This window comes from Callorhinus ursinus, unplaced genomic scaffold (genome assembly GCF_003265705.2).
Source record: "Callorhinus ursinus isolate GAN/ISIS: 27379988/994484 unplaced genomic scaffold, GSC_fseal_2.0 scaffold5, whole genome shotgun sequence".
In the NCBI taxonomy this organism is placed as follows: domain Eukaryota; kingdom Metazoa; phylum Chordata; class Mammalia; order Carnivora; family Otariidae; genus Callorhinus; species Callorhinus ursinus.
The window spans coordinates 5133518-5154100 of NW_027397067.1; the positions used below are offsets into that span (position 1 = coordinate 5133518).

Below are 20583 nucleotides of genomic sequence, written 5' to 3' on the forward strand. Positions count from 1 at the left end.
CTTAACTGATTGAGCCACCCAGGTGCCCTTTAGTACCCTACTAAACTATTTTTGTAAAGTGTGTGTTCTTTGTCATGTGTGGTCTCTGAAGCCTCTGTTCCTTTAGTTTGTATTCAGCTAGTGTTTTGAGAGTAATTTCCTTGAACACCAGGACCTAGGGAAAAAAAAAGAAGACAAAGAGAGGAGAAGAACAAGAAGGAGGAGGAGGAGAAGAAGAAACAAAAAAGCCAAATGCACACACACACACACACACACACACACACACACACACACACCACCTCTCCCAGTCTTTGCAGACTGGCTCTGTGCTAGTGTACTATCAGTACTGAGCCAGGTCGTTAGCAGTACTGTCTCAGTGCTCGTTCTGCTTGCACTGAGCCCAGAAATCAGCCAAAAGTGAAAGCTTAAGGCCGTCTCAGTTCTTTTGTGAATATATATCCTGTCTCAACATGTACATGGCCTTCTAAATTCCATAGTGTACATAGGTGCTTTTGTATACCCTAATTTCCTAAAGAAACTCTCTCCCCAGCTTTCTCTCTAAGATTTTGTCACTCTGTCATATATACCTCAACTGTAATCTTTAGTCCCAGGAGAATACAAGTTGCTAGTTCATCTTAGAATGATTTAAGGTATGCCTGCTTCTTTTCCAACCTGAGCTCTGAGGTGAAAAAAAACAAGTGTTTACTGTCTGTCCTTCAGTTAGCCCCAGTCAAGTTAAAACACAGAGACACAATTCTTTGCAAATAAGTTATGTTCTGCTCCTTCCAGAGCTGGAGACCAGGGTCCCACCTTGGGAATGTGGGTGGCCATCTTCAAGACCACTGCTGAGCTGGGGCAGGGGTGTGGCAATGGCTAGTAAAAATGCCACGAAGTTTTTCTACCATTTTTCAGTTGTCCTTCATTCAGCATTTAGTGTGCCTGTCTTCCAGAACTCTGGCAAAGGTGGTTCTGTGATAGTTTCCCTTTGATTTTTTTTTAAATTTTTTTAACGCTTCTGTGGAGGGATGAGTGCTTATAGTTGGCTACTTCCTAATTTTCATTGACCACTCACTATTTTTTAAAGTCTTTTTTATTATTTTTGGAAAGATGATTCTCGTGAGCAGCCCAGATAAGAACTGCGGTAGCCACAGTCTTCCTCTCCACAGTCATCTGTCACCATAGTCTCTCCAGTTCTTTCAAACTGCTTATAGCCAGAGCCTGCTAGTGGATTCATTACATCTTTGAGCTTTCCACTCAAAGTGCACTACCATTTCTGACTTTTCTGGGGAGAGTCACACCAGCTCTCTATCACTTTCATGATTGTCTACTTGTTTGCTTTCCTAATTGAATTGAATCTTGGAGGGCAAGCATTTCCTCTTCTTCACCTTTCATGTTACAGTGTCAGACACAGCATAGAGGATTAACAAATGTTATGTGAACCACAAATTGGGCTTGCTAAGTCTTGCTAAAAATATAGTATATTGATTAAAAATATGTTCTGTATCTTGATCTAAAGAAAAACACTGCAATTTTCTCCTCCTTTCTTCGTCATTTTCTTTCTCAGGCAACACCAGCCCCAGCAAGAGATAATCAAAGACTGTAAGTGAAAAATAACTAGTAGGAGAAATAGTCCTTAGCCCCTGGATCTCACCAGTACAATAACTGGAGGTCCTACCTCATTTCAAATACACACCTTCCCTTGGCTATGTCCTGGGAAGGATGCCTCTGATGCCCACGTGCTGTAGCCCGGGTGCCACTCTGTTCTGTCATCGCTTCACCTTAACTGCTACTCCTCTTGCTCTTACGGCCTAGAGATGTGCCACTTCTCTCTGTAACTGTCAACATGGTGCAAAGTGCTGTGTTTATCACTTCACACTGATCCAGGGGTTCTGGTAGCTATCAATTCAGGTATGTAGTAGTGATGGATCCAAGCATTAACTCTAGCTCCTAAACCTACATTTAAAAACAATTTGTTGATTTAAGAAATATCATTGTATCTCAAACAGAGGGGCCTTGTCACCTCAGATTTTATAGAATTTCATGTTTAAAATACTCTAAAAGACTTAGTCTTTGGACATTTATATTCACAAAAGCCGCTTGTGTTAAAAATGCTGATTGTCACCATCCTCCCCTTTCTTAGATTCAGAGTCAGTGGTTTTGGGTGAAGCTCAGGGATTTTTAATGTGTTACACATGCTCCAGGTAATTCTGATGCATGCTGTCCTTGGGCAGCACGCTGATCATCAGTGCCACAAGGGGTATTGCTTACCTGTTGTGAGCTTCTCAGCATTAGAACAGTGTGCACTTAAAATTTACAGCCAGGTTTACTAATCCAAATATTTATTTATAATGATTCCCTAGAAATGTTTTTTAAAAAATTTCCATATTCAAACTGTATCAAAGTGATGTGTCATGGTTAATAAAAACCAAATCTTCCTGTAGAACTTAAAGCCAACAGTCCCTTTACCCATCCTCCCTTACCTCTGACCCACTCTCCCCATGGGACACCACCTATAATCATTCCCTTTTAAGTTCTTGTAGTGCTCATTTCCTTACTCTAAAATTACGCATGAACTGCTGTTTATTGATTATCATCTAATTTAGACTTTATCGTCCTCTTCCAATAATGGATATGGAAATTGTTCCCTTATTTCACTATTGCTGATGTCTTATTTTATTCCTGTGAAATTATTGCTTCTACAATATCTTCTAATCTTTGGAAATATGTGTATAAGCCTATGTTTCCTGCTCTATCAATCATAAACAGTCTCTTGATTCTCCACTTTGTAAGAGAATGGCATTCACTTCCCCACTTTCTCTTCTTCCCTTCCCAACTTCCAATCTCTGTGAGCTCTCAAGGTCATATGATTTTTATTATTTGTATTAAAATTATAATTTTAATTAAATCAGGGTTGTTTAACCTGGAACTTGATAAATATGGACTATAAAAAGGATGTAATGGAAGGACTACTACAAAATGAGAATTGTGTGGAGTTTACAGTTCAAGTATGTATAATTTTATGCAACAAATTATGTAGAACATATATTAATGTTCTTAAATTGCTGTTTCCAAATTAGCTTTCAATATTTCCTCACTTAGAACTAGTAAAAGTTTCGCCAGCTGGGTTTATCTATTGCAGATTTTTCTTCTCTTGTTGTGTGACCCTCTTCCCAGTTTTTGCTTCATGGTCTTCTGCACTGAATGCCTGCTGCTTCCTTATAGCTGAACCTCAAGTGCTCACTTAAGTCATTCTTGGTTTCTGAACCTCTAATTGCTCTAGATTTCAATTTCTTTTTTTATTATGTTAATCACCATACATTACATCATTAGTTTTTGATGTAGTGTTCCATGATTCATTGTTTCTGTATAACACCCAGTGCTCCATTCAATACATGCCCTCTTTAATACACATCACCAGGCTAACCCATCCCCCTACCCCCCTCCCCTCTAGAACCCGCAGTTTGTTTCTCAGAGTCCAGTGTCTCTTATGGTTCGTCTCCCCCTCTGATTCCCCCCCTTCATTTTTCCCTTCCTGCTTCAATTTCTATTAATAAATTCCATTTGATCTCTAAGAATATCTAATGCTTTCACAGTAGGATAGGTAAAATACCTGATTCTTGTTTTATATCATCCAGAAAGCCTTCTTTTTCTAATTATGTGTATATGCTCTCTAAATCACTGTTCTTGTAGATATATAACAGAACTCATGCTACACAGTTTACATTTTACTGTCTCTTATTTCTCATCTGAAAATTCGATTCCTCAGAGAGGTTTTCCCTCTTATCCCAGCCCCAGTTGCTGTGCTTTGTAGCCCAGGCCCCTGTTTTATTTTGTTCCTAGCACTCATCCCCACGAGTTGTGCCATGTATGTGTTTGTGAGTCTTGCCCTGCTAGAATGTGAGCTCCCTGAGAGCAGGCACTTCAGTCCTTCTCTCTCTTTTTCCCTCTCTTTCTCTCTCTCTCTATCACAGATGTACCCTGAGAGCCACAGCAGTGCCCGGGGCAGACTGGCTTCCTGATGATTGCTACAAATCTTCAGTGCAACAACATCTCTTCTTTGAGAACCACTGCTTTACACTATGCTCTCTCTCAAAAGTGCTGTAAAGCCTCTGTGTTCTGCTTGAATTGTATTGATGGGATGAACCTATACCATGCTTTCTATGGATGGGAAAGGGGAAACTCACCTCTAGATTGAGTTTGAGGTATAACAAAAAATATTCACTAAGGTGGTGGCTCTTAAACTCTTCTGTGCTTAAGAATCACATGGAGAACTTGTTAAAACTCCAATTTGTGTGTTCTATTCCCAGAGATTCTGACTTAGCAGATATGAATGGGGCGCATGAATTTGCATTTCTAACGAGCTCACAGGATCATACTGTGAAAACAATGTTCTAAGACAGATCCATATGTCCTTCCTGATTAGTGCCAATACATCTGTGGCTGCAGGAACTGAGAGGTTTTTGTTTTTTGTTTTGTTTTACTATTTAACACTTTCACATAATTTCCTCCAAAGGGATCATGGCATATTGAATCCTCTTCTCTCAAATGAAACAAGCATACCCAGGTCAAGAGATATTTGAGTAACAAGGTCCACCTTGTCCATCTCAAATCTATCTTCCCCTTTGTCTCAGAATAGATCCTGGACAGGTCATCTTTCTCCTATCTGAGGACAAGCACTTGCCCACCTGGGGCACATGGCAAACTACTTGAGGTGGTCTCCATATCATCTTCTTGTTAGAGTCTTAATCTCAGTTCTAAGCATGCTTGGTGAGTTACCTCTGAGATCAAAGCCCTTTTTGATATGAGTCCTGTAGGATCTCATTCTGTAAGGATTCCTGGTTGCTCACTCTGGCCTGTGAAGACACCAGGATAAACGCAGATTGGGAGTTGACTTTGGGACCCTAATTAAATTGGTAAGGCATGAGTAGAGAAGAAATATTTCCTTTTTGCACTTAAATGAATAGGGTGAAATAATTTCTTTTTTTCATACAACTATAAATTTAGAATTGAATTACAGTCTTATAAACCTTGCTAACATAGGATGATAGATAATACTTTTAACTATTATCTACTTTCTGCAGAGAACTCAAAAGAGTAAGAAGTGCAAAATATGCATCAAGTATCGTCATACTCTAAAAGTAATGCTAAATGAAGGGGGGGAAATCGGAGGGGGAGACAAACCATGAGAGACAATGGACTCTGAGAAACAAACTGAGGGTTCTAGAGGGGAGGGTGTGGGGGGATGGATTAGCCTGGTGATGGGTATTAAAGAGGGCACATACTGAATGGAGCACCGGGTGTTATACGCAAACAATGAATCATGGAACACTACATCAAAAACTAATGATGTAATGTATGGTGATTAACATAACATAGTAAAATAAAAATAAAAAAATAAAAGTAACGCTAGAGCACTTCTGCAAGGAAGATTATAAGGTTGTGAAATAAGTTCTCCTGACCTTAACCCATTGCCCATCCCAGGCAGTGTGAAGGATGGTGAAGAATTCTGAGTGGGATTGCAGGGCCAATAGACTATTGGGGGAAGAGTTGGGGAGCTGTGGTCTCCCAGAACTTGGAGAAATAACAAAACTGCTACCAGATCATTTGTCAACATATGGATGAGGAGTCACACTGGCTGAGTTTGAATGTCAGCTCAGCTTCATAGAGCCAGGTGAGCTGTATCTCCATGACTTTCTTTCCTTATCTGTAAAGTGGAAATTAATAGAGTACCCACTTCTCAAGATAGTTATAAGGATTTAATGATATTGTGAGGAACAATGCCTGACACATGGTAATGATATATGTTGGAATATAACTAATTAATTCTTAAGTACCAAGGATTGTTTTTGTCTCTGGGGATGTAGCAGTGAATTATGGCCCACAAACATTTATGATTCTGACAGTTAGCAACCATGATTTGGGGGCCATCGTTTAAACATCTCTGATTTTAAGATGTTTCATCTTTAAAAACCTTTCCAATTCCAAAATTCTATTAAAAAGGGAACTATTACTAAATCAACAAAGTACCTGTCAATAAAATGTTGATCATTTTCCTACTGTGATAGTTTTATGTGTCATCTTGGCTAGGTAGGCCATTATACCTAGATATTTGGTCAAACACCAGTCTAGATGTTGGTGTGAAGGTATATTTTAGATGGGATTAATATTTAAATCAGTAGATTTTGAGTAAAGTAGATTATCTTCCATAACATGGGTGGACCTTATCCAATCAGTTGAAAGTCTCAGGAGAAAAAAAGATTGAGGCCCTCTGAGAAAGCTGGAACTGTGCTCCAGACAGCCTGTGGACTTGTACTGCAACATCATTTCTTTCCGTGTCTCCAGTCTGATAGCCCACCCTGTGGAGTTTGGGCTAACTAGCCCCCACAATCACCTGAGCCAATTCCTTAAAATAAATCTCTCTGTCTTTCTTCCAATAGATAGATAGATAGATAGATGATAGATGATAGATAATGTTTATAGATACGTGATATAGAGAGAGTTTATATGTATGTTTATATAGCAAAATATACATATATATGTATGTTTCTACTTGTTCTGTTGTTTCTGGAGAATCCTGACTAATATACTAAGTTTTATCATTTGGGGATCATAAACAAGATCACATCATTTAAATGTAATATATATTAGCTCATATGAGAAACTGCACTGACTCATCCTTTTTAATTGCTCAAGTCATTAATGAGGAAGGTGAAAGTATAATATAATCAACTGTTAGTAGATGTTGATTCCTTTCCATGCTTCAGGATCCTCCACTTTCCTACTAAATTTTGATATTGCAAAGAGTTAAAAGTCCCACACAATTTTAATTTTCAGATAAACTCTTCCATATCCATCCAGAGTGGAAAGACATCACAAGTTTAGCTGCTTGAAGCTGCATCCTCCTTAGAGGGACTTTCACAAGAGCTGCGTCCTGTCCTCCCTTTGCCAGTTTGTAGTCCAGTTCTCCTGCAGAACAATTTAAAGAAATATTTAAGACCATGGTTATATTTTACTATTATACAGGTGAACTTTAGCTTCTGTAGAACATATCTCCTCTTTTATTAAAAATTAACTTCTTTCCGTTCCTTTTTTTTTTTTTAAAGATTTTATTTATTTGAGAGAGAGAGAGAGAGAGAATGAGAGAAAGAACACGAGAGGGGGGAGGGTCAGAGGGAGGAGCAGACTCCCCACCGAGCAGGGAGCCTGATGCGGGACTCGATCCCGGGACTCCAGGATCATGACCCGAGCCGAAGGCAGTCGCCCAACCAACTGAGCCACCCAGGCGCCCCAACTTCTTTCCGTTCCTGATGTTTGCCTGTCATTGGGGTTGCAGAGGGGACTAACAGCCTCCTTGAATGCAGCTTGTTCAGACGGTGTGGAGGAGGTGACAGTCCACCTATGTATTCTGTGCTCCACCCCCAGAGATTCAGAGTGGCAAGGTCTCAAGCAGCACCCAGAGTTTTAGGAACTTCTTATCCAAATGTGAAAATAGATCTCTTTCCCTCTGTTATGTCCCAAATTTATATCAGAGTTCCAAGGGACCCCTGACAAAGAATTTTTCAGTAGTCTTTTTATTTTCCACACCAAATAACACTTCAAGATAATAAATTTTTGGTGCCAATTTCTCCCTCTTCTACTTATGCAAAACTGTTTGTTCTGTTTTGGTTTTTGGTGATGTATCTTAAAGTTCTGAGAGCTTAAGACACAATGCTCTCAGAAGAGGTAATCAGAAAAATGTTCATTCGTAATATGTCATGGGGATAACAATAATACCTACCTGATAGTCTTATCTAGAGGTTTGTGTAAGTCAGTACTACTGGTAAGGTAGTACTCAGAACGTTGCCTAGCACATAATGAGTGCCATGTTAGCAGTTTGTTAAAAAAAACCCGTGGTCAAACTTTGCAAAGGCTATACCTGCCTCTCTCTTATGCCATTAATAGCATTAAATTGCAACTCTTTCTTAGTTGAGCACAGAGGGAAGAAGTGTATCTGCTTTGTAACAAAAATATAACAAAGTTTCAAGCACACAGAAGCTCTAGAGCAAGATGTAAAGATCAAGAACATCTCATGTTTTTGTTCTCTTTCTGTTTTGAAATGTACCTCATGAGACCGAAATAGCATGACCACATGTTTCTTATGGCAGTTTATCAAGGCCAGATATGCAGAGGTAAAAGAAAGTTGTCACATGGCAGAGGAGTCCAACCTCTGGGGTTCAGGAGTGTTCAAGTGTTTCCTGGAACATTTGGGAAATGGAGTTTTTTTAAAGATTTTATTTATTTAGGGGGCCTGAGTGGTTCAGGGGGTTAAATGTCTGCCTTTGGCTCAGGTCATGATCCCAGGGTCCTGAGATCGAGCCCCGAATCAGACTCCTTGCTCGGCAAGGGAGACTCCTCCTCTCTCCCTCTGCCGCTGCTCATGTGCTTTCTCTCTCTCGTTCACTCTGTCTCTCAAATAAATAAATAAAATCTTTAAAAAAAATAAAAAGATTATTTATTTGTTTGTTTGTTTGAGAGAATGAAAGAGAGAACGAGTGGGGCAGGGAGAGGGCAGAGGGAGAAGCAGACTCTCCGCTGAGCAGGGAACTGGATCCGGGGCTCCATCCCGGGACCCTGAGATCATGACCTGAGCCGAAGGCAGACGTAAAACCAACTGAGCCTCCCAGGTGCCCCTGGAAATGGTGTTTTTGATACACATCTCAGTTAATTCTGATGCAGGTGTTTTGAGGATCATCCTTGGAGAAACACAGGTCAATTCCTTTGTTAAATTTCAGTCAAATTCATAACTTTTAGAAATATATTGTAATTTAGTTGAATAAGCTACCAGAGGTTTTCCATTCTTTATCATTTTAGATGGAATGATAATAAAAAACCTAGTAACAGTTATCCTGGATTCTTACATGCAAAATGTATGTTCTTTGAATAGGAACAGTTTCCTTTATTTAACATTTCTGACCTAACCCTTAATCTCACATTAGAGTCCTCAGTTCTTTTTCTGTTTGATAATTTATAAAAATTGGTTCAAGCAATCCCAAGTGCACATATTCTAAAAAATAATATTATTTGGGTGTGAGCATGGTGTCTATGCAATGACTAAAGTTTTATACATTGGGATTTTGTTCAGTGCTTTTACAGTGTACCACAAAACAAAGTCCAACAATGTTTTAACCAGTTATATCAAAAATTTTTAAAAATTGATGAAAGATCATGCTATTAAAATAACTATTCTTATAGTCATAGGGTATATTAAAGTACATGAAAGTGTGTTTTATTTCTTTGAGTTAATAAATGTGGGAGTGTTTGTGGATGAATTTTATCTGTGGCTCAAAAATAAAGAATAACTTTATTCTTATGTAAGTATTAGAAAATGGCTCATGTTAGATAATTTTAAAAAATGCCATAAATAAATGTCACATCTCATAGAAATCATGGTTTTCCCAAAGATGAAAATTACAGGAAACAGGACCATTGAATTCTAGGAAGTTAGTGTCTCTACCAAGGACAATGGTCTTTTAAATTTCAACATTCCTTTGAAGTCATGCCTTTTCAGATAAGCATGTGGGTCAGTAGGTGGTTATATACAATGACTTTTGGTTATGTTGATGGTATTATGAAAGCTCTGGCCTTTTCAGAATGCTCAAATTTGCCATGTTTGAGCCCAGAACCCTATTTTGGTCTTAGTTGAAAATAAGGAATTAATGAAAAATCAACATTTGTTTTCCTGAAGTATTCTTTTTTTCTAAAAGAAAAAAAAGGAATGCCATTTAGTTATTTTTTTTAAGGTTTATTTATTTATTTGAGACAGAGACAGAGACAGAGAGAGAGAGAGAGAGAGAGCACAAGTGGGGGGGTGCAGAGGCAGAGGAAGAAGCAGACCCCACTCCCCCCGATGAGCAGAGAGCCCGATGTGGGGGCTCAATCCCAGGCCCCTGGGATCATGACCTGACCTGAAGGCAGACACTTAACTAACTGAGCCACCCAGGTGCCCCACCATTTAGTGTTTTTAAAAAATTATCTTTCTGTCTTCCAGTATAACATAACAGAGACTTTAAATTTTCCTTTAAACTAGTAAGATGAAATCATCATTTGCTAGTTAGAATCATTAATTCATGAAAATAACAGATGGTAAGGAGTGTATATGAAAGACAGGGGCTCTAGAAGAACCAGAGTGTTACATTGCATGGGAGAGAAAGGAGAAGTTATTACCTCTATTTAAAATAAACTCGAGAGGGAAAAATCCCTCAGAAAATGCACAGAGGAAGTGATTAGCAGCAGTTGAACAGACGGTGGATGTTAAATGAAACAGCATAAAGTCTAAGTATATGTGAACCCAGGCCCAGAGTGATTTATTAAGGATGATATTCATGGCCTAAGTGTAGAACCAAACATTTTCAAGAACAGCTCAGAGCATTTTTAGTGGCTTTGTCATAAGTGGGGACATTGTCTTTCTTGCCTAACCTATTTTCACAACCTCTTAAGTGGTCACTTAATTCCTCCATATTTTGACCATTGTTTGGAGAAAAAAAAAATCCACACTTCTTAGTAATTTTAAGTTGCAACTTAAAGTTACAAAATTTCAACCCTTTGAAACCAAAACTTGGTAAAATTGGACAAAACTTGGCAATTTTATAGCCTGTGGAAAACTAACAGCCCTAAAAGATTTATGGAATTCTAGGGTCTGTTGTCCCGTGCGTGAAACCTAGTTTCTTTATGAGATCTCACACATACACACACACACACTAATAATAATAATAATAATAATAATAGTAATAATAAAGATAATCTACTTAAAAAATAAACATGGATTTGCTCAGGAATGTGCAGGCTGCTGAAGGTCTGTGATCCTTGAGGAGAAACTACATACACTGTTTACAGTAGACACAAGGGTTCTCTCCCTTGCACTTCTCTGTTCTCTCCTCACATTCTCCCCTTTGCCTTTGAGGTAAAACAAACGTCCCTCATTGCTGCCTGTGCAGGCATTAATGATGAACGTTTTTGGTTGCCTGGGCATAACTTTGGGGTCTCACCATCCATCTAAAGGTGCTCCATGAAGAATTTTTCCCACCAAAGAGAGTTCTGTGCTGGATATCTTCTCATGGTCCCTGAGAATTTTCTCTGTCCTGCTCTGTGGCTCAGGAAACCTGTGGACCACATCAACAAAAGTTTCCCGTCTTAGACTTCCAGTTAGATTCAGCTAGTGGCAGGCCCTGAAGAGGATGGGAGACTGGAGGAAGGGGAGGTCTAGGCACACCTTTCCCCAGTGGCATCTGGGCAGATCCCAGGGTGGGCTGTGTCTCTTCTGAAATGCCTTCTCTGGGTCTGGCCATTCTTCTATTTCCACTTCAGGCCTAGGGCTGACAAAGGGTTCCCAGGGAGCAGTGTTACCCCTTTTTGGTGTCTTTAAACCCTGATCCACCTTTGTAAATCATCTGTTAACTCTCCTCAAATTACCCAACTTGAGTGTGCCAGGAGCCTGACTTCCTGTGATGAATTAGGTGCCTGCTGTTAGGATGTTGTAATTTCTCCACTTGATACCACATAGTGTATGAAACACTTTATGTTCCACCTTCCCTTGAACCTAACAGTGTTGTAACTCTGTGCCTTCCTGTTTCCCGTCCTGCAATATAATGCTCTTTTTGCCTCCTTTTCTGCCTAACACCTATCTCTTTATCTTCAAGGTACCTCTCAAATGTCACTTGTCTGGGGAGTTTTTTCTCTGGACTCCATACAGAAGGATTTGGACTGTGTGCTCCAATTATTTTGATGTGTTTGTCTTCCCCACAGGAATTATGTCTTCATTCATTCACTCATTCCCCCAAACAATGACTTTTTTATTTCTACATTTCAGACACTGTTCTAAATCTGTGGGAATACAGCATCAAACAAAACAAAGTCCCTGCCTTCATGGACTCTCAGGGAGAGACAAACAATAAATCAGTGAACAAATAGATTTATGGTACATGAGGTAGGGATAAATACTATGGAGATAAAGCAGGCTGAGGGGTGACCTGTGTAGGAAAAAGAAGTCTCCAAATGCGGATAGTTGTTGCCTGGAAGGCCTGAAGGCAAAGGTGGTATTTGAGCAGAGCCCTGAGTGAAATAAAGATAATATCTGCAGGTAGGTCTTTTAGACAAGGAAACAGCAGTGCAAATGTCCCGAGGGAGAGGTGTGCTTAGCACTTATGAAGAAGAACATGGAGCCCAGTGAGGGGGGCACGGGGAACTAAGATGTGAGATGAGGGAGTACTATCAGGGCAGTACCAGGGGAAGGTGAGCTCAGGGCAAGCCTCACAGCTCAGAATCACAGATTTGGAAGTTCCTTTGGAGCTGTGAGTAACGGGTGCCCTGACTTGATTATATATTTTGTTACCCCCAGTGCCTTGTCCAGTGTCTGGATGAATGGAAGATTAAATTGTAGTACTTCTCAGTTAATTCTGTGATCTAACCCCCTGCTCTTCAACCAACATAACTTTCCTAAGTGTTACAAAAATGACTGTCTTTTCTTGGAGTTGTAGCACCATGCAGTAGAGCTGACATCCAAGGCGACAAGGCTGGGAAGTGGTCAGCCCTGTCCCCAACTAGTCTCTGCCTGTATGTCTGTCTACCTAACGTGCAAAGTTCTGTTTAAATTCAAATACCATGGGGCCTTCTATATAAATTTAAAGCCAGTAGACAAAGATGCTATTCCACCTCTGTCAGAACCACTGAGCTTATTTTTCACAGATTTTGGCTAGTTATTTCTAATTTCTTAGGTCAATTTTTATTGAATTAAAGAAATGAAGGTCAAAATAATGATTTTCACTAAGAAGAACAGGTGATGATAACCCAAGTATGAACAGAATTATCTCCTTGCTAAAAGATAGATTTGTGAATAGTTTTATATTCTCTTTCATGAATCAAAATATGAAGTTACCTGAACAAGATAACTGATTTCCTTATGCTTTTTCTTTTTGTAAATTTTAGTCTAATGTAATTACTTGAGGGAATGAGGAGTTAGATAAGAATAGAAAAGTCTCAACCTCTAGTTCTGCATTGAATATTTATTTTAGTTTTCAGATAATGCAAATATTTGATCAGATACTGATTTGCTTCTATTAGACATACTTTGCAATTGAGCATTCTGAAAGGAAAACTTACAAAATATGTATATTTAAATTTCACAATTCTTAAAATCTTTTAAGAAAGAAAGGAAGAAAGCAAGTTATAGTTAAATATAAAACAGATTGGTCACAGAAAACTAAGCCTATGCCTTAATTAAATGCAACCAAGAAATATAGCTCTCTACCAGGCTGGGAGTGTGGACTGGGAGCAGATGGTCCTTGTCATTTTGGTAACATCACAGGGATCCCCCAAACCACTGTGACTGTGATGCAGCCAAAGCTTGGTGATAGAAAAGCTTCAATCTCAGGAATTCGCTTTGGCTCTATTCCAGTCATTGTTTCCTGCCCTGTGAAGAAAATGAAAGTTGGTGTGAATCTAAGATGAAAATCGCTTCCTTAAAGATGGTTTAATTACCACATTTTTTTATCTTGGAAATTGAATCTTCTTTAATAAATCAAGTACAACAAATCCACTAGACATTGAAGAAGAAGACATGAGATTAAATTGCAATGTGAGACATTTGGTTTAAGTAGAAGAATGACCTTTGTAACAGAAAAAGTATATAGACATTACAAACAGGTCACTGAATGGTCCGAAGAAATATTTCTCCCTTAATGCTTAGAATAATGTGTTTTGAAATGGCTAAAGTATTTAGAAGTTTAAAAAATGAATTTTTTTAAGGAAATGAGCAGTCTTCTATTCAGGTAATTTTGTCAAAAGTTTTTAGAACTCCATCATCATTAATACATTGATATTACATAAGAGCTCATTTTCTTTTCGTTTCTTTTCTTTTTTCTTTTTTTTTTTTTTCCAACCTCTAAGACTTATATTCTTGTATCTATCATTTGACTACAGGAAAAAAAAAGCTGTATTAGGAAAACCCAATCTCAGCACGCTTTTCCAATAAAAATTAGGACTCTTTAATTTCCAAGGCCTTTGAGAAAGCAAAACTAATGCAACACAAATTGAAAGATCTAATTAATAAATTTAACAACAAGCCAAAGTAATTGTGTTACATAAATTAACCCATTTATTATAGGCTAGTAATGTTTCAAATGGTGAAGCTTCTACTGGTCTTTCAACTCCTTCAGTCTTCTGATAGCAGACTTTACTGTGACAGCAGAAGTGGTGTTGTAGGTCCAAGCGCCACCAGCGACGGTTTTCATGCAGGAGCCACAATGCCAGATCCCCACAGCTCGTCTTTTCATCTTTGTTTTGCCACAGAAGGAGCAAGTGTACTTGGCGTGCTGGCTTATTTCAATCTTCTTCACCATTTTCCTGAGGGAGGCACCATAACGGGTCCCGTATTTACCCACGATTCCGACCTTCTTGGTGCGTTTAGCCATACCGCCGCAAACTATGTCTGAGCCCAGAGAGCCGTTTCTTTTCTTTTTTTAAGGTCTTATGTATTCATTTGACAGAGAGAGAAAGCACAAGCAGGGGGAGTGGCAGGCAGAGGGAGGGGGGAAGCAGGCTCCCCACTGAACAAGGAGCCCAATGAGGGGCTCAATCCCAGGACCCTGGGATCATGACCTGAGCCGAAGGCAGACGCTTAACTGACTGAACCACCCAGGCGCCCCTAAGAGCTCATTTTCATTCTTCATCAATCTACCTGTTATTTTAATATTCAAAAGAGAATTTTTCTGGATATTTGTCTTTTTAACTTTTATGATTTTTTAGTTATGGTAAAATATACATGACAAATTTACTATTTGAACCATTTTTAAGTGTACAGTTCTGTGGAATTAATTACATTCATAGTGTTGTGCAACCATTACCACTATCCATCTCCAGAAATTTTACAGCATCTCAAACTGAAGTTTATAGACCTTAAACAGTAACTCCTCATTCCCCCTTCCCTTAAACCTTGGGAGCCAACATTCTACCTTTTTTCTTTATGAAATTGATTATTCTACATTCCAATTACTCATGTAAATGGAATCATATATCTGTCCTTTTGGCTTATTTCACTTAGCATAATGTTTCCAAGGTTCATTCATGTTTAGCATGTGCCAGAATTGCCTTCCTTTTTAAGGCTGAATAATATCCTATTGTATGTATATACCACATTTTGTTTATCCATTTATCCATTGATGGACATTTTGGTTGTTTCTATGTTTTGACTACTGTGATAAATGCTATTATGAATATGGGTGTACAAATATCTGTTTGAGTCCCCGCTTCCAATTCTTTTGGGTATTTTCTCAGAAGTGGAATTATTGGATCGTAATAGTAATTCTGTGTTTAATTTTTTTCTGAGGAACTGCCATAGTTTTCTACAGCATCTGCATCTACCAGCAATGCACAATAGTTCCAATTTCTCCACATCCTTTCCAACATTTGTGGCTTTCTGTTTTTATTTTCTTATGATAGCCATCCTAATGAGTGTGAATTGGTGTTTCATTGTGGTTTTGATTTCCATTTCCCTAATGATTAGTGATGTTGAGCATCTTTTTATATACTTATTGGCCATCTGTATATCGTCTTTGGAGAAATATCCATTCAAGTCTTTTGCCCATTTTCATTTTTTTATTTTATTTTAAGATTTTATTTTTTTATTTATTTGACAGAGAGAGACAGCAAGAGAGGGAACACAAGCAGGGGGAGTGAGAGAGGGAGAAGCAGACTTCCCACTGAGCCGGCAGCCAGATGTGGGGCTCGATCCCAGGACCCCGGGATCATGACCTGAGCCGAAGGCAGATGCTTTAACGACTGAGCCACCCAGGTGCCCCTCTTTTGCCCATTTTTAATCAGGTTGTTTATTTTTTTGTTCCTGTTGAGTTTTAGTTCTTTATGTATTATAGATATCAATCCTTTGTCAGATATATGATTTGCAAATATTTTGCCTATTCTGTGGGTTGTCTTTCACTTTGTTGATAGTGCCTTTAGATGCACAAAAGTTTTCAATTTTGATGAAGTCCAATTTATCTTCTTTTTCTTTTATTGCCTGTGATTTTGGCATTATTCTGTATTTTTAAAAATTTTGCTCTTTAGAGATAAAAATATATCATTTAAAATACTTAAGGAGTATGTCATCTTTTGGGAAGAGATTATGTTTTAGTTCACAACTAATGTGGCTATTAAACTTACCAATGAAAAGTCTCAAAAGAGATGAAAGGTAAATATTGACTACTAATAAAAAATATACAATAATAATAGCCTTTCATTCAGTGAGTCAGTTGGTCAGCTCATCACTGGATATTTGGTGCCTACTTCAGTTATAATCACTATGCTCTTTTTGACTAAGAGGAAAATCCTAATATAAAATGTCTTTTTAAAAGATCATATAGCCCGGTTGAGGAAAAAAAAGAAAGAGGGTCCCTGTAAGATGGTCCCTAAAACAAAGGAAATTTGTAATAGAAATCCATCTTTATTGATAGGTTACCATATTTCTAACTTCGTATTTTTCACTTTTCATGTATTGTCTCTTTTCATGATTGAAACTACATGTCTCCATGTAACTAGTATTAATTTCATTAGACATGTAGGAAAGTTGAAGCCCAGTGAAATATAGTCTTGCACTAGTATGCAACAAAGTGCTACTCAGTGCAGACCTCTTTGATGCCTGTGGTAGAATATAAGCTCTGTGTGGTCAGGGCATGGGCTGTCTCATTCACCTCTGTATCTCTGCAACATAGGTGTTTCTCAGTTACTGTTTATGCCTGATGTTGGGAGGAAAAACTTTAATACTTGGTTCTTAACCATTCTGCTATATCATAAGAAAGAAGAAGAAAACTTTTCCCTTCTCCCTAAGTATAACACAAAGAGAACCCAGTTTACATTGCTGCTGATTTCTTTCCTTGTGTCTTGGGACATCTCATGTCTTTATTCATACTCAACTTTGATGAAGGTTGATGAAGACAAAACTCTTGCAAGAAAATCTCATTTGTTTGAACACATGGTACCATGGTTTGCTCATAATAATCTTTTAGAAAGTTCTCCAAATCACATTTTAAATGTTAGTGTATAATTGCTGTGAGTTTCTTTAATTGCTTAGTAAAACTTTAGCCAAAGTGGGTGGAGATATGGCAGGAGGCTCATGTACTATGCTTCATCACCACAGAACAAAACAAGTAACATTTTGTACTGTTAAGATCAAATATCTTTCCTTAAACAAAACATGTAAACAGAGGTTTTGTATGAGATATTCCACTTTGTTGTATAGCCTTGGGAAAGTCACCTGACTTCCCCGGGCCACAGTTTCACTATATATTAAAAAATAACCCGAAGAATAGCCTTGATATCCCTTGAATCTTGTATGGCTATTTAGGTAAATTTAGGAGTTAACTTTAAATTGAGCATATTCTTCTGGAAAATTGTTTTATCAACCTTTGGAGAAAGAACTCAATAATGAGGTCTTCTTAAATTAAAATTGATGTTACAAAACAACCCCAAGCAGTTAACAAAAATGGCAACATTTAACAAAATGTTACATATCTATGAATAATTACTTTAAATGTAAATGGACTAAATACTCCAAGCAAAAGACGTAAGAGTGGCTAAATGGATAGAAAAATGAGTCTGATGCCTATAAGAGACTCACTTCAGATGTAAAGACATGCACAGAGCGAAAGTGGAAGGATGGAAAAAAATATTCCATGCAAATGGTAATAAAGGGAAAGCTGGAATAGCTCATATCAGACAAAATGGACTTTAAAACAAAAAGAAAGGCATAATGAAATATGGGTTCTATCAAAGAGAAGATAACATTTGTAAATGCTTATGCACCTAACATAGGAGTACCTGAATATATAAAGCAAATATAACACATAAAGGGGGACATCAACAGCAATATACTATTGTAGGGGGTTTCAGTAGCTTATTCACTTACATCAGTGGATAGGTCATCTGGACAGAAAATCGATAAGGAAATATTGGCCTTAAACAACACATTACACCAGATGGACTTAACTGATACATATAGAACATTCCATCTAAAACCAGCAGAATACACATTGTTGTGAAGAACACATGGAACATTCTCCAGGATAGATCACATGTCAAGCCACAAAAGAAGTCTCAATAAATACAAGAAGTCTCAATAAATACAAGAAAACTGAAATAATTTCAAGCATCTTTTCTGACCATAGTGGTATGAAACTGGAAATCAATTACATGAAGAAAACTGGAAAAGACACAAACACATGGACACTAAACAACATGATACTAAACAACTAATGGGTCAATGAAGAAAACAAAAAGGAAATTAAAAAATACCTTGAGACAAATGGAAAGGAACATAACTTTTCAAAATCTGTGGGACACAGCAAAAGCAGTTCTAAGAGAGTAGTTCATAGTGATACAGACTTACCTTAAGAAATAAGAAAAGTCCCAAATAAATCATCTAACTTGACATCTAAAGGAACTAGAAAAAAAAATAGGCAAACCCAAGGTTAGAAGGAAGGAAATAGTAAAGATCAGACCAGAAATAAATAGAAACTAAAGATACAATAGAAAAAAATCAATGAAACTAAAAGCTGGTTCTTTGAAAAGATAAACAAAATTGATAAGCCTCTAGCCAGACTCATCAAGAAAAAAAAGAAAGAGGACACAAATAAATAAAATTAGAAATGAAAGAAAAGCTATAGTTGATACCACAAAAATACAAGAATTATAAGAGACTACTATGAACAATTATAAGCCAACAAATTGGAAAACCTACAAGAAATGGATTAGTTCCTAGAAACACACAACCTTTCAAGATTGAATCATGGAGAAATAAATCTGAATAGACTGATTACAAATAATGAAATTGAATCAATAATTTATAAACTCCCAAAAAACAAAAGTCCATGACCAGATAGTTTCATAGGTGAATTCTACCAAACATTTAAAGAGTTAGTACATCTCCCCTCAAATTATTCCAAAAAGTTATAGAGGAAGAAATGCTTCCAAACTCCTTTACAAGGTCACCACCACCCTGATGCCACACCAGACAAAAACACCACACACACCCAAAATTTACAGGCCAATATTCCTGATGTATATAGATGCAAAAATCCTCAACAAAATATTAGAAAACTGAATTCAACAATACATGGAAAGGATCATACACCATGATCAAGTGGGATTTATTCCAGGGTTGCAAGGATGGTTCAACATCCAGAAATAAATCAATGTGACACATCCCATTATCAAAACAAAGGATAAAAATCATATGATTACCTCAATACATGACTAAATTCAATATCCTTTCATGATAAAAACTTTCAACAAAATGGGTATAGAAGGAATGTACCTCAACATAATAAAAACCATATATGACAAACCCATAGCTAACATCATAATCAACAGTAAAAGGACGAAAGCTATTTCTCTAAGATCAGGAACAAGACAAGGATGCCCACTCTCACCACTTTTATTCAACATAGTATTGAAAGGCCTAGCCACAGCAATTAGGCAAGAAAAATAAATAAAATGTATCCAAAAAAGAAAGAAAACTATCACTATTTGCAGATGACATGATGCTATATATGGAAAACCCTAAAGCTCCACCAAAAAACTATTAGAACTAATAAAAGAATCTAGTAAAGTTTCAGGATACAAAAGTTACATACATAAATCAGTTGTGTTTTTATAGACCAATTATAGGGCTACCAGAAAGAGAAATTAAGAAAAAAAATCCCATTACAGTTGCACCAAAAAGACTAAAATATCTAGGAATAAATTTAACCAAGGAGATGAAGACCAGTACTCTGAAAACTATAAGACATTGATGAAAGAAATTGAAGATGACACAAATAAATGAAAAGATGTTCTGTGTTCATGGGTTGTAAGAATTAATATTGTTAAAATGTCCATACTACTCAAATAAACTTAAAGATTCAATGCGATCCCTACCAAAGTACCAATGGCATTTTTCACAGAACTAGAATAAAGAATCCTAAAATTTGTATGGAACCACAAAAGATACAGAATAGCCAAAGTAATCTGGGGAAAGAAGAACAAAACTGGAGGTATCATGTGCCCCAATTTCAAACTATACTATAGAGCTACAGTAATCAAAACAGTATGGGACTGGCATGAAAATAGACACATAGAAGAATGAAATGGAATAGAGAGCCCAGAAATAAACCCATGCGTATATGGTCAATTTATGACAAAGCGGGCAAGAACATAAAATGGGGAAAAGACAGTTTCTTCAATAAATGATGTTGAGAAAACTGGAAAGCTACATATAAAAGAATGAGATTGGACCACTATCTTATACCATATGCAAAAATAAATTCAATATGTATTAGATATGAATGTAAGACCTGAAACTATAAAACTCCTAGAAGAAAAACATAGGCAGTAAACTCTTTGACATCAGTCTTAGCTATCTATCTATCTATCTATCTATCAGCATATATACATATCTGTGGGGTGGGGAGAGGGACCAGTTTTTACAGACAAGTCCAACAAAAGCTAAAATGAACAAATGGGATTACATCACACAAAAAGTTTTGCTCAGCAAAGGAAACCATCAAAAAAATGATAAGACAACCTACTGAATGGGAAGAGATA

At 37.4% G+C, this 20583-nt stretch overlaps 1 protein-coding gene across 1 annotated transcript; it reads right to left on the reverse strand.

The window, feature by feature from the left end:
• Positions 1 to 13973: 13973 nt before the first annotated feature.
• LOC112823579 (large ribosomal subunit protein eL43) lies at positions 13974 to 14435 on the reverse strand. The gene has a single exon (XM_025871424.2). It carries the CDS (start codon positions 14421 to 14423, stop codon positions 14145 to 14147), a length of 279 nt encoding a protein of 92 aa, XP_025727209.2. The 5' UTR covers positions 14424 to 14435; the 3' UTR covers positions 13974 to 14144.
• Between the last annotated feature and the right edge of the window lie 6148 nt (positions 14436 to 20583).

Bases quoted from the DNA above. Each gene is read 5' to 3' on its own strand.
- LOC112823579 (XM_025871424.2), bottom strand. From the start codon at position 14,423: ATGGCTAAACGCACCAAGAAGGTCGGAATCGTGGGTAAATACGGGACC.